The sequence below is a fragment of the Myxocyprinus asiaticus genome, chromosome 44, assembly GCF_019703515.2.
Source record: "Myxocyprinus asiaticus isolate MX2 ecotype Aquarium Trade chromosome 44, UBuf_Myxa_2, whole genome shotgun sequence".
Taxonomy (NCBI): Eukaryota; Metazoa; Chordata; class Actinopteri; order Cypriniformes; family Catostomidae; genus Myxocyprinus; species Myxocyprinus asiaticus.
The window spans coordinates 35,752,377-35,765,668 of NC_059387.1; the positions used below are offsets into that span (position 1 = coordinate 35,752,377).

At 38.5% G+C, this 13,292-nt stretch overlaps 1 protein-coding gene across 10 annotated transcripts in view; it reads left to right on the top strand.

The window, feature by feature from the left end:
- LOC127434615 (receptor-type tyrosine-protein phosphatase mu-like) overlaps positions 1–13,292 on the top strand; it is a 316,778-nt gene that overhangs the window by 182,424 nt on the left and 121,062 nt on the right. For all 10 annotated transcript variants that reach the window (XM_051687456.1, XM_051687457.1, XM_051687461.1 and 7 more), the window contains exons 8-11: positions 1,968–2,276; positions 2,945–3,054; positions 10,552–10,753; positions 10,940–11,042. In XM_051687456.1, coding sequence (XP_051543416.1) covers positions 1,968–2,276; positions 2,945–3,054; positions 10,552–10,753; positions 10,940–11,042 — 724 coding nt within the window. The remainder of the gene's footprint in view (positions 1–1,967; positions 2,277–2,944; positions 3,055–10,551; positions 10,754–10,939; positions 11,043–13,292) is intronic.

Consider the following 13,292-nt stretch of genomic DNA (forward strand, 5'->3'; position numbering starts at 1 on the left):
GCGTTCGCCTCATTCCCCTGTGCTAAAATGAGCTTTAAAAAACCAGAGAGACTTGAGATGGGCAATTCTTCTTCCTTTAGTACTTCTTTCTTTTATGTTTTTCATTTTGTTCATATGAAGTCTAAAGGCCTTTGTGAGCCAATGACAATGCGTTATACTGTGCGTGACGTTCTTATCCTCAATATAAATATTTCAGAGTGAGGTCGCTCATCTTTGATTGCTCACGTCTCTGTAAAAACTATTTTGAAGCCGGAGCGTAGCAGGTTCAGCTTTACGGTTCCTCATCAAGAACATCAGATTGGCTGTCCAGGGCTTTAGATTGCCGCTTAATGGCAGTGAATGTAAGAAGAAGGGCCTCTGAGCCGTGAGAGCTATACAGCCGAATTCCAGAGAAATGAGTCTCAAATTGAACCCAGAATGGAAATTGATCCCATTACCAGAGTTTGAGTTCCCAAGGGAATCAGAGGAGCAGAGAGCGGGGAGATTTCATTAGCGCGGGAGGTGAGGGGGTCTGGACTGTTTGCTTGGTCTCGAGGTGTTCCCCAAGGCTCAGTATTGGGCCCGTCATGTTTCACAGTAAACCTAGGGAAAGATTTCAGCTCAACGTCACATACTGAAGACGAAGAAGGCTTGAATTATCATTGACTGTAAGCTTTGAACGGCAAGAGATTTTGCATTGTTTACATAACGTTGTTTGTGTGTAAGAATGCTTTTTATTTAAGCTCCAAAGTAAACATACTCTAATTGGGATAATCTCACAAAAACAAGTCTGGGTCACATTTCACTTTGAAATTGAAAGAGAAAAATAAGTTGTATTTGTGCATGAAGAAATTGAAGCCTATTTATAGGACCATTAAGATTTTTTTTTTGTATTGAGATGTTATTTTCATGACAATTAAAGGAATATTTTGGGTTCAATACAAGATAAGCTCATGAAGTCGGCATAATATTGATTACCACAGAAAATTGTTTCAACTAGTCATTCGCTGCAAACTCTGTGCGATGATTTAAGCAACTTCACAGCTTACATAATACACTTGTTTTAACAGATTTATTAATGTACTCTGTGCTTTTATAAAATTATAAGTGTCACATTTCTGCCTTTAAACCCTCCAAAAATTGGCCCCATTGACTTCCATTGTAAGTGCCTCACTGGAACACAGATTTGTGCTTTTTTTTTTTTTTTTTTTAAGAAAAGGAGGGACGAGTCGAAATTAATCAACACAAATCCTGTCGACTGAGCTTAACTTTTATTGAACCCAAAATATTACTTTAAGCACATTTTCACCCGATATTCTCACAATGCAAAAAAATCTTCATGGTCCTAAATATATGCTCTTTTTTTAAATAAAAAAATAATATTATAATTGTACAATATGTTCAAATATTTGTAATAATATTATTAGTTTTATTTAATATTTTAACACTAATATTTTGTTATAATATTTTGTGAAAATATTTTTTAAATATATATTTCTTCTGATTTTGCACTGAAATGTGACCTGGGCATGTTCTTGACAGGTTTTGTTATTTTTATTGAAGATAGATGAAAGTTTTGTGATTGTTTATTGTGCATTTGAAACACTTTACAGTTGCATTTGTTAACATCAGTTAACTTCATTAGTTAACATGAATAACAATGAACAAAACTTTTACAACATTAATTCATCTTTGTTAGTTAATTTCAACATAAACTGATACATTTGTAAAATTAAAAGTTGTATTTGTTTACAGAAATACATAATGCACTAACATAAACTAACAATGAACCATTGTATTTTCATAAATTAACATTATTAACTTAAATTATAAACTGCTTTAAAAAAATGGTTTATTATTGGTTTATGATTCCTAATGCATTTACTAATTTTAACAAACGGAACCTTATAAATAAAGTGTTACTGAAAGTGATTTATACTTTTTTAAACTATAAAAATGTAATAATTTCTTCTGCTATTTTCTTTCAGACCCGATGCACGGCCCTCGTAAACTGCAGGTGGTGGACATCAAATCGAAGCAGTTCACCATTCGCTGGGAGCCGTTCGGCTACAACGTGACGCGTTGCTATAGCTACAATCTGACAGTGCAGTACCGTTACATGGCGAACGGCAAAGAGGAGACGAGGGAGGAAATGTGTTATGATATTCTCAGTGTGTCGCCGCAGCACACGATTCATAACCTTCCGCCGTACACCAACGTCAGCGCTAAACTAGTGCTGCGAAACCGCGAGGGCGTCAAAGAGAGCAAAGAACTCGACGTTCTGACAGATGAAGACGGTTAGTGATTTGCATCTTTAAAAATCCATAAAAAAAATATATCAATCTTAGTATTATTTGTACAAATTCATAAAATAAACATTGATGTATTATGTGATTATATATATTTATTTTTGTTATACATTTTTATTGTTATTATTGGTATTTTCATGACTTGAGTGCAGTGTCAACCCAAATTACAGTTTAGTTTATGAATATTCTTGTTCTTTGCAATTTGCATTTAATAAAAGCCACTGAAAACACATGATATTCATCAGCGGTAAAGTTTTTCATGTTGCACTTATAAATGAGTTCAGTTGTGGTTCATGTCAAGTTTAGGTGTTGAGTGTGTGTTGTCTTTATGAAATAAAAATATCCATTTAAAACAGCATATTTGATGGAGAATATTTCAAAATGCAACACGCCAACTCAAGTCAAGGCCAAAATAAATATGTCCTTTGCAGAGTTTCTGAGGTCAAGACAAAACAATCAGGCCTGTTGCGTTTAATTGAAAAATCCTTCTCAGACAGGCGATCAATTTTGCAATATATTTGGTTATGCATTTTGAATACAAGAGAATACTGACGCAAATTATATCAATGCATCTTCAAATCAACATCGGTTTGATCAGTTGACTCCATCTGCTACTCTTTCTTTCTAAAAGTCTTCCTTTCGCTCGTATTTTCCAGTGCCTGGCGCCGTGCCGCTGGAATCCATCCAGGGAAGCACGTATGAGGAGAAGATCGCTTTCAAATGGAGGGAACCTGTTCAGACGTACGGAATAATCAAACAGTATGAAGTAAGTCCCGACCGCCTTATTCTTTCAACCTCCAGGATTAATCTTCTGCCCCCCAAACGCTGCCATATTTCATTCTCACCAGGATCTTAATTGACTAATAAATCTAAACTAATAACCTTTAGATGTGAACGAACAAGCCTGTTAACACAATCTGTTACAAGATGAAGCTTTCATATAGAGTTCAACCCCGTTCAGGTCAACGTCAGTACAGAGAGACTCAATCGAGGTGAAAATAGGGTAGGATAATAGGGTTCAAAAGAGTGTTACTATGAATGCAAACTTTAATACAGTGAAAAGGACGCCCTTAGCATAACATAAATACATATAAATAAATACAAATGTCCAACATTCTTTTGAATGTCCATGTACTAAAATAAAATATTTGATGCCATGAGTGTACCTTCCTTTACTATTACTATTACTATTATTTGGAATGGCCATGGAAAATGAAGCAATGTGATAACAATTTTACCTGGTAGCAAAAAGTAGTCTGTTAATTTTCCTGATGAACTTTCACCTTTTGCTGACCCTTTATGCTTCGCCGAGCTAATGTGTGCTTCTAAATCACTTGCACCTTTATTAGCAACTGACACATAAGTGCCAGCTTTACATGTCGTACATTCTGCTTCCCACGGATCTCGACCTTGACGAAAGCGTGGGAATTTTTGGTGCAAATCTTCTGTAAATTTGCACTTTCATTTGGGCATTGTTTCCACTCAGCTGTCAATTGCTGCTACTGTCAAGCAGCTGTTTGATGCCGAACACAACAGCACTTCGTGCGTTCGCGGAGAGATTGACAGGCAGGAATTTGGCCAATAGTTGCTGCAAGCCTCTTATAATCGACTAGTTGGTGTGCGAGAAGGCGGGACTTACAAAGAGGGTTAAAGCAATGCAAATATGCGCGCGCACACAATGAAGTATTAGACCAGATGCACATCATAATGCAACTAAAGCCGAATCCCGGACATTTTCGCAAATTTAGAAATCCCGGCCAGACGCTTTTTTAAGGTCCGAAAAAGAGGACATGTCCGGGAAAAAGAGGACATATGGTCACCCTAATTTCATTGTAGTGTGTGTAAAGAGCTCAAGGGGCTGCATCTGTAACTGATGGCAGGCTGCTGGGGTTGGAGAGGGGCGTGTGTCACGGTTCGGTCTTCTCGAACCACGACACGGGATCGTGGATGTTTGTATCGCGATTTCGGTTGCGGTCCGCGTATAGAGTCCCTACCCAATTCCCAATGCGCTCTAAGTCCTCGTGGTGGCGTAGTGACTCACCTCAATCCAGGTGGCGGAGGACGAATCTCAGTTGCCTCCGCATCTGAGACCGTCAATCCGCGCATCTTATCACGTGGCTTGTTGAGCGCGTTACCACGGAGACATAGCCCGAATGGAGGCTTCACGCTATTCTCTGCGGCATCGACGCACAACTCACCACACATTATAGCGACCACGAGGAGGTTACCCCATGTGTCTCTCTACACTCCCTAGCAACCGGGCCTGACTGGAGTCACCGTCCCTCCTTTTCTTTAAAAAAGGCACAAATCTGTGTTCCAGTGAGACACTTACAATGGAAGTCAATGGGGTCGATCTGTAAACATTAAAATACTCACTGTTTCAAAAGTATGGACACAAGATGTAAACAATATGGACCTCATTCATGAAACACGAGCAGAACAGATTTTTGTGTAAAAGCCGGTCTGACGTAAAGTTTTGGATTCATGAAAGTTTTCTTATTTTCAAGAACGTTAAAGGCGATGGTTCACCCAAAAATGAAAATTCTCTCATTATTTACTCGCTACACTTGCTCCTTAAATCGTGCATAAGACGTCCAAATGTGTTCTGTTCTTTTAGACAAACTGCCATGACTTCATTTTGATAGAAGTAAAATTAAATAAGTAATGAAAAAATGAACTAATAATTACAATATTCACATGGAGTAACCTTCTCGTGGTCACTATAATGTGGTTCTCGCTCTCGGTGGGGCGTGTGGTGAGTTGTGCGTGGATGCCGCGGAGAATATCGTGAAGCCTCCACATGCACTACGTCTCTGCGGTAACGCGCTCAACAAGCCACGTGATAAGATGCGCGGATTGACGGTCTCAGACACGGAGGCAACTGAGATTCATCCTCCGCCACCCGGATTGAGGCGAGTCACTACGCCACCATGAGGACTTGGAGCGCATTGGGAATTGGGCATTCCAAATTGGGGAGAAAATGATTGTTGTAATCAATATCATGCCAGAAAAGCTGTCGATTGATCTTAACTTGTATTGAACACAGCATATTCTATTAAGGACCTTCTTTTTGCAGTGTCGAAACCTCTGTGACAAATACACCCTCACATTGGAAAAAACACAAATAAGATATCTTTAATATCTCAGTTGTTTCTCTGAGACAGCAATGAGATTAAATTGAGACTTTTGCTGACGAGTACTGCTTGTCAGATGTTTCTCCTGAGAAAAAGACTCCAGTAATCTCACACGTGTCTCCTCTAGTGTTTCACAAGAGATCTCAACAATGTCTCAAACTGTGCTCAGATTTGCTCAAGATACCAAAGTCTGCTATAAAAAGTCAGAAATCTCAATATGAACTCATTTCTCATCAAATTCTCCCCAGAGCAAATGAGCCATGAAATCCACATTCAGTTTATAGCTCTATACTCTTACTGTGTGTCAACAACTGTGTGTCTATTTATATCATTCCTAAAGAATTTTACGAGAAACATCTGATAAAGTTAATACAATGAAACATGAGATCTGCATTAATTCTCCCTGAGCAGTGCAATGTTCCTCTGAGCTGTCGCTTCTTTTCCTGTGTTATTCCTTTGCTGTTTTCCTGTTTAAGGGAATTTTCATTGTTTCAATTGCAGTGAAAGATCCTTGGATTTGTAGGGCACTAGAATAACAAACAGAATTCACATTCCAGAGAAATGGACTCACAGGAAACTCACACACATGTGAGGAATGTGGGCCAATAATACACAAGATATAACATGTTTCCATCAGAGAGCACCTCATGGAAATAACTGAACTGATACTGAAACACTAACATCACTAAAAGCACCTTTAAAGTCAGCATGAAGTCAAAACTGACCGTTTACTTTCTCAATGCATGTGTCTGGTGTTGTTGTGAACGCTTCATCAGTACATGTAATAACTTGCTCTGCCTCTAAAACGACATGCCTTTTCAGCTCACATCATCAGGTCCTCATATTTGTCATGCACCTGTCATATAGAGACACTTTACACCATCCAATGAAGTCCTGATGGAGAAAATCAAGTTCCAGCTTTCATTTTTCACTTTAAATATCCCGCTTCACTGAAAATGGACAGATTACAGAAGCGATATAGCCTGGAAAGTTTCATGTTGACTTTAGCATCTTCTAAATGTCTTATAAAAGCATCTTTACAGGTTACGTCTCTCCATTACTGAAGCATGCTTTATATTTCCAGTGTTTAGAGCTATGTTACATTGTGTGACGATTCCAGAAGCGCGTGACTCATTTGGCGTTTGAGAACTCCGAACAATGCAGCGTTCAAAAGACTCATTGTTGCAGAACTTCATTTGTGGAAATTCAGCCAATTAAGCTGTCACATTCATGTCCTGAAATTACACTCTGTCATCTCGCTCACTTTAAGGAAGTGTCAGGCTGGGATCTGTGCCGTTTTTAAAGGGAAAAGGACAAAACAAAAGATTTCCGCCTCATTTGAGACAGCTCGACTTTCTCCGAAAGCGCTCACATGGAAAGCGGTGACATTTCTGGAACCTCGCGTGCACTTTTATCGGTACAGAACGTTTTGCACTGTGACATCTCTCTCGTGTTCATCTGTACGTCCAGGGAGCGAACTGTTGTAGGTGTGCGTTCACTCTCAGTGATGTGCCTTTGCTGATTTAATGCACGGTGAGGTACGGTGCAGTAATTACAGAGACACTGAGTCCCCCGGTGCATTCTGAGATTAAATGCTTTGCACAGAAACACAGTAATGATGGAGCTGAACTGTGATCTTAATGAATGTCTTGTTCCGTGGTCAACCTTACTTGGGATTCAACCTGTAACCTTTATGATAAAGCACCCTTAACCATAAGTATTTATATTGTGTGGATGCATGCTTTTTTTTCCTCCTAATTTTGGAATGCTGAATTCCCACTACTCAGTAGGTCCTCGTGGTGGCGCAGTTACTCACCTCAATCCGGGTGGCGGAGGTCAAGTCTCAGTTGCCTCCGCTTCTGAGACCGTCAATCCGTGCATCTTATCACGTGACTCGTTGTGCATGACACCGCGGAGACTCACAGCATGTGGAGGCTCATGCTACTCTCCACGATCCACACACAACTTACCACACGCCCCATTGAGAGTGAGAACCACTAATCACGACCACGAGGAGGTTATCCCATGTGACTCTACCCTCCCTAGCAACCGGGCCAATTTGGTTGCTTAGGAGACCTGGCTGGAGTCACTCAGCACGCCCTGGATTCGAACTCACGACTTCAGGGGTGATAGTCAGCGTCAATACTCGCTGAGATACACAGGCCCCATTGGCGCAATTATTACACATTTTAAAAATGGTAAAATTTGATCAACAGAGCTGAAAGTGTACAAGTAACACATGCTTTGTTAGCTGTGATCCTAATCTGGGTATTGATACAGAACTTCCAATTTGATTCGATATGAATTCATTTGGGTAAACAGACTACAGATTAAATAAATTCTCTTTCAGTTAATGCTGTTAATTATACCAGGAACCTTCTAACTTGATACATTATGAAAATAACAATGAAAAAAATGTCATTAGTTAGATGCATTAGCTCATGTGACACTGTTTGATGGATAAGGTGTTTAGTGGATGTCAGATAGATGGAAAGTATTTAGTAAAACATTCAGAAGGGGAGTTCGCCCAGAATAAAGTTCAGATCACCATGAAAATGAAATTCCATGAAATTCCTCTTTCCCATTTTGTATGAATCATTCAGAGTTATTGTTTGTGTTCCAAACTTCTAATGAGCAACATTCTCTGAAATTAATTCTGATGCATTCGCCCCTCTTTTTTTCCCCAGGTGAATTTCCCTGTTGGGATCAATAACGCGTGTCGATCCATCTACCTGTCCTACACTAATGGCAAAGAGCTGCTTGGTATTTCAAACCTGATGGGTTCAGTCGCGGTTCCCTTTGTGCCCTTAAATTGGAATGAGAATGGAGTGTTATTAGACGGCCACTCATTAGCAACTGAATGATTTATTTAAATGAAGCCCCTCAGCTATTTTTCATTGAGTTATATTAGAAACGCGGGGTGTCTCTCTCTCTCGTCTCGTCTGCTGCTCGACTGGAGAGATGAGAAGAGAATGAGAGGGAACAAAAGTGAAGCCCCCCGTCTCCTCTCCTCTATCATAATAAAAGATTATATGCTGAAACGCTTCCTCTGAATTTAAGAGTGCTGCTCCCGCATGATCCGGTGTAATTATAATTGATCCAAATCATATGCTTACTGTTATTGTATTATTGTGCTGTATGAAAGTGTCAAGGCTGTAGTTTATAGAGTTATTACAGAAAGACGTTACACTGTGCAATAAGTGCAGTTACACAAACATACATGTATGCATAGGTTCATGAATCGTGGCATTTGTTTGGTCTGTTTCATTCACACAGTACGTAGGAAAATGTTTTAATTCAATCAGAACTCTTTACATCACTGATGACACAATACCTGGAACGGCATTGTGTACTCAGGATGCTAAAAAGTAGTGTTGCAAAAATAATTGAATAAATAATGAAGATTGCAGTTACAGATGCCCAATTAAAGACTGAACAGGAAAAACTAAAAATCTATTTACAGTATGTATTTTTGCAGCAGTGGAGCATCAACATAATCACAGACATATATGTTGCTCATATTGTCCAAATTTAAACAATAGTTTTGTTTTTCATGCTGCTAAGAGGACCGATGTGACCGTTTATACCCCAGATAAAAAATAAAATTATATATATAAAAAATATATATATATATATATTTTTTTTTTTTTTTTTTTTTGGGTATTTTAATGTACACTTTATTTGGGATACAATTAAATTAAGCTCAGTCTAGACCATTTATTGTATTTCTATTACCACAAAAAAAAAAAAAAAAAAAAAATATATATATATATATATATATATATATATATATATATATATATATATATATACATATAAAATTGTTTACAGTAATGGTGCATTTATGCCATGTCGGAATTACCGTAATTACGAGATTCCGACTTCCGTTCACATCTTTGTAGAACTCGTAATTACAAGTTCTAAACTCTGAATTCTGTGAAAGCTCAGGTAAAAAGAACCAACATGGCAGCGACCTCAGTCATATGCTGTTATCAACAACAAAGCTGTTTTGGCATGATGAGTGTTGCCATAGTAACAGCTCTGAGTAGAATCGTACCGTAATTCCGACACAAAGTGAATGCAGCATAAGGCACTTACAATGGAAGTAAATGGGGCCAATCGGTAAACATATAAAAAAATACTCACTGTTTCAAACGCTTATCCACAAGATGTAAACATTGTGTTAATTGCTTACTAATCATATCTCCGTGAAGATATATTGAGTATTGCAGCTTCATTGCCATGATGACGTATCTGCGTAACTGGCCCCATTGACGTCCACTGTTTTTAAAGTAACTGAAGGATATGAGGTATTTTCTGTGGCAATCAACATATTGCTACAAATCGTTGATTGAGTTTCATTTGTATTGAACCTTGCAATTAATTCAACATCAAGGGAAGTAATCAACAATTATGATTTTTTTTTTCATAATCATGCAGTCCTGCTAAAAAGGGTAACTCGAGATTACTAGCAGAATTACTATATTTAACGCATAACACAAGAACTAGAGTAATAACATCAGCGGTGGATTATTTTCACAGTGCTTTTGTAGTGCTAAAATGGATTTGCTGTTGTACAGAAGGCATCTAGTTGATAGTGCTTCTTTCATGTCTTTTTCCCCTTTTTCACCCAATTTGGAACGCCCAATTCCCAATGTGCTTTTAAGTTCTTGTGGTCGCGTAGTGACTCGCCTCAGTCCGGGATGAATTCCAGTTGCCTCCGCGTCTGAGACTGTCAATCTGCGCATCTTATCACGTGGCTTGTTGAGCGCGTTGCCACGGAGACATAGCACGTGTGGAGGCTTCACGCCATCCACCGCGGCAACTACGCTCAACTCACCACGCGCCCCACCGAGAGCGAGAACCACATTATAGCGACCACGAGGAGGTTACCCCATGTGACTCTACCCTCCCTAGCAACAGGGCCAATTTGGTTGCTTAGGAGACCTGGCTGGAGTCATTCTTTCATGTCTTTAATTACATTTATGTTCTTGAGGTATTCCAGAAGTAGCTATAAGTAGTCAAGATTGCATTACTTCTAATATTGAAATATTTGGATTGGGTTACTGTTTACATCTTAGTCTTTTTATCTCTGATGACAAATTGTGATTGTCTCGTTTGACCTGCAGGTCTTCTATAAGGCCGTGAGCTCGTTTGACCCCGAGTTCAATCTGTCCAATCAGAGCGGGAAGATTCTGAAGCTCAGTAACGAGACGGCTCATGTGTTTGTGGGTCTGTATCCCGGTTCGACGTACTCGTTCACCATCAGAGCCAGCACTGTGAAAGGATACGGGCCGCCCACCATCACACAGTTCACAACCAAGATCTCATGTAAGAGCATCGCCGTCTCCATAGCAACTGTGTTTGTGCCATGTTTATATTTGTGCATTTTGGGTTGTTTTTGATTTGTGAGACTCTTTACATCCAAAGTGACTCGCACTGACTATAAACACGACACCAGAATGCCTCATTGTGTGAGTTCGATACACTCATATGTCACCTGTCAATCATAAACAGCGCCGCGTATGCCAGGATATGAGCAAGAGACGCCGCTGAATCAGACCGACAGCACAGTGACTGTCCTGCTGAAACCGGCTCAGAGCCGAGGAGCACCTGTCAGGTGAGTTACACACAACTATACATTACCTGTTCCCTTATAGACTAATACAAAAACACTCGCTGCATACAGTACTTATTTATGCTTATGTGATCTGTACTGTATATTAGTCCCAAATCATAACTTGTTGATATTAGTATATCAAAGCTGCATAGATGGTGTACTTTTAACTATATATTAGATACTTTTTTCAGTTGTTGCAACAATGTACAGAAATGTCAGTCTGAAGCTGACACAACACACATTCACAAATAGTTGTGTATTCACAAACACAAACGAAACAGGATTTAAACCACAGGCTGTGTTGTTGTGGTGGTTTTCATTTATTTATTACATTTCTGTATTATTTTATTGTTTGTGCATTTGATCCCGGTGCACAGCCCTTCTTACCTTTTGAAGATATGAAGAAAGCAGAGCTTTGATGCTGAAAACATCGCAGTCTCACAACCGTCTCACCCTCATCTCCTCTCTCATACGGGCAGAAACACATGGCGACAGATTGTGGCCTTTTATTTACGTTTGTGTCTCAAAAAAAGATAATCTACGATCACATGTTGCTCTTTGAGTGATGCTTGATTCTCAACATTGCTGCAGGTTTTCATGTCAGAACTTAAAAACATCAACTTAAACTATTGATGATTATTTGCACTTTATATTCCGACATGTGGTATGTATTCCTTACACAAGAATTACTGCCAGTGTAGCATAATATACAGTATATACATTATATTAGGGCTGTGAATCAATACACTTTTTGTTAACTAATTGATTGCTCAGTTTTCTGTGATTAGTTGCGATTAATTGCGATTAATCATGGTACATGAAACATTAAAAAAAATATTTAAAAATATATAGATTTACTTCAGACTTTGTCTCAAAGATATTGCAAGGAATTTCGTAAGCTACCACTTATTTTAATTATTTAAATATGTACAGGTACATGTTAAAATGTTCCCTTTTTTGCGGATATAATAAATGAGACATTTTTACAGGTATTAATCTTTAATACAAGTATATATGTACATGCCATAAAATCAGTGGACATGCTGCAGTTAACAGATGGGCAGCTTGCCCGTACCTCTCCCACGCTTGGTTCGCCGCTTGCAGGTAAAGTCTCCATTCTCCGTACAGTAAATCTGCTCCTGTGTTTATTATGTCCAGGATATGCGTCGCACGTAATCAGTTTCTGTGCGAGGATGTCTAGTCGAATCGAGCGTGTGGCTCATTGAAATGTACACGAGGCGATTTTAGCCACAGGACGTGGGGACAATCTTTAGTGAAGTTTCAGTAAATGAAAAAACAAAAACAAAAAAAACGGATACCGCATTAATTGCATCATTTTTAATGCATTAAACAGTCAACTATTAATTGAAAAAAAATTAACATGTTATACTAACATATTATACAGTATATACATACATGTATGTGTGTGTGTGTGTGTGTGTGTGTGTGTGTGTGTGGTGTGTGTGTGTGTATATATATATATATATATATATATATATATACAGTATATATACACACACACACACAGTATATATCGCATTGTATGTGAATTTTATTTTTCACTATGCTTGCATGACAAATACCAATTCAAGGCTACTTTTTATGCAGATAGCATAGAAGAAGCATTTGCACGACCCAGGACAATCTGCTAAATTTCAAACGCTTGAGATTTGGCAATAGCAAAGCAGACATTAAAGGGATAATTCACCCAAAATTGAAAATTCTCTCATCATTTATTCACCCTCATGCCATCCCAGATGTGTATGCCTTTTTCTTCTGCAGAACACAAATGAAGATTTTTAGTGAATGGTGAATGGTGACCAGAACTTTGAAGTGCCAAAAAGCACATAAATGCAGCATAAAAGTAATCCATGTGCCTGCAATGGTTTAATCCATGTCTTCAGAAGTGATATGATAGGTGTGAGTGAGTAATAGATCAGTGTTAAGTCCTTTTTACTCTAAATATCCACTTTAACTTTCACTTTCAGATGTAAAAGTGAGGTTTATAGTAAAAAAAAAACTTAAATACTGATCTGTTTCTTCCCCACACCTATCATATCACTTCTGAAGACATGGATTAAACCACTGGAGTTTTATGGATTATTTTTATGCTGCATTTATGTGCTTTTTGGTGCTTCAAATTTCTGGTCACCATTCACTTGTATTGTCTGAACCTACAGAGCTGAAATATTCTTCTAAAAATCTTTATTTGTGTTCAGCAGAAGAAAGAAAGTCATACACGTGCTGGCA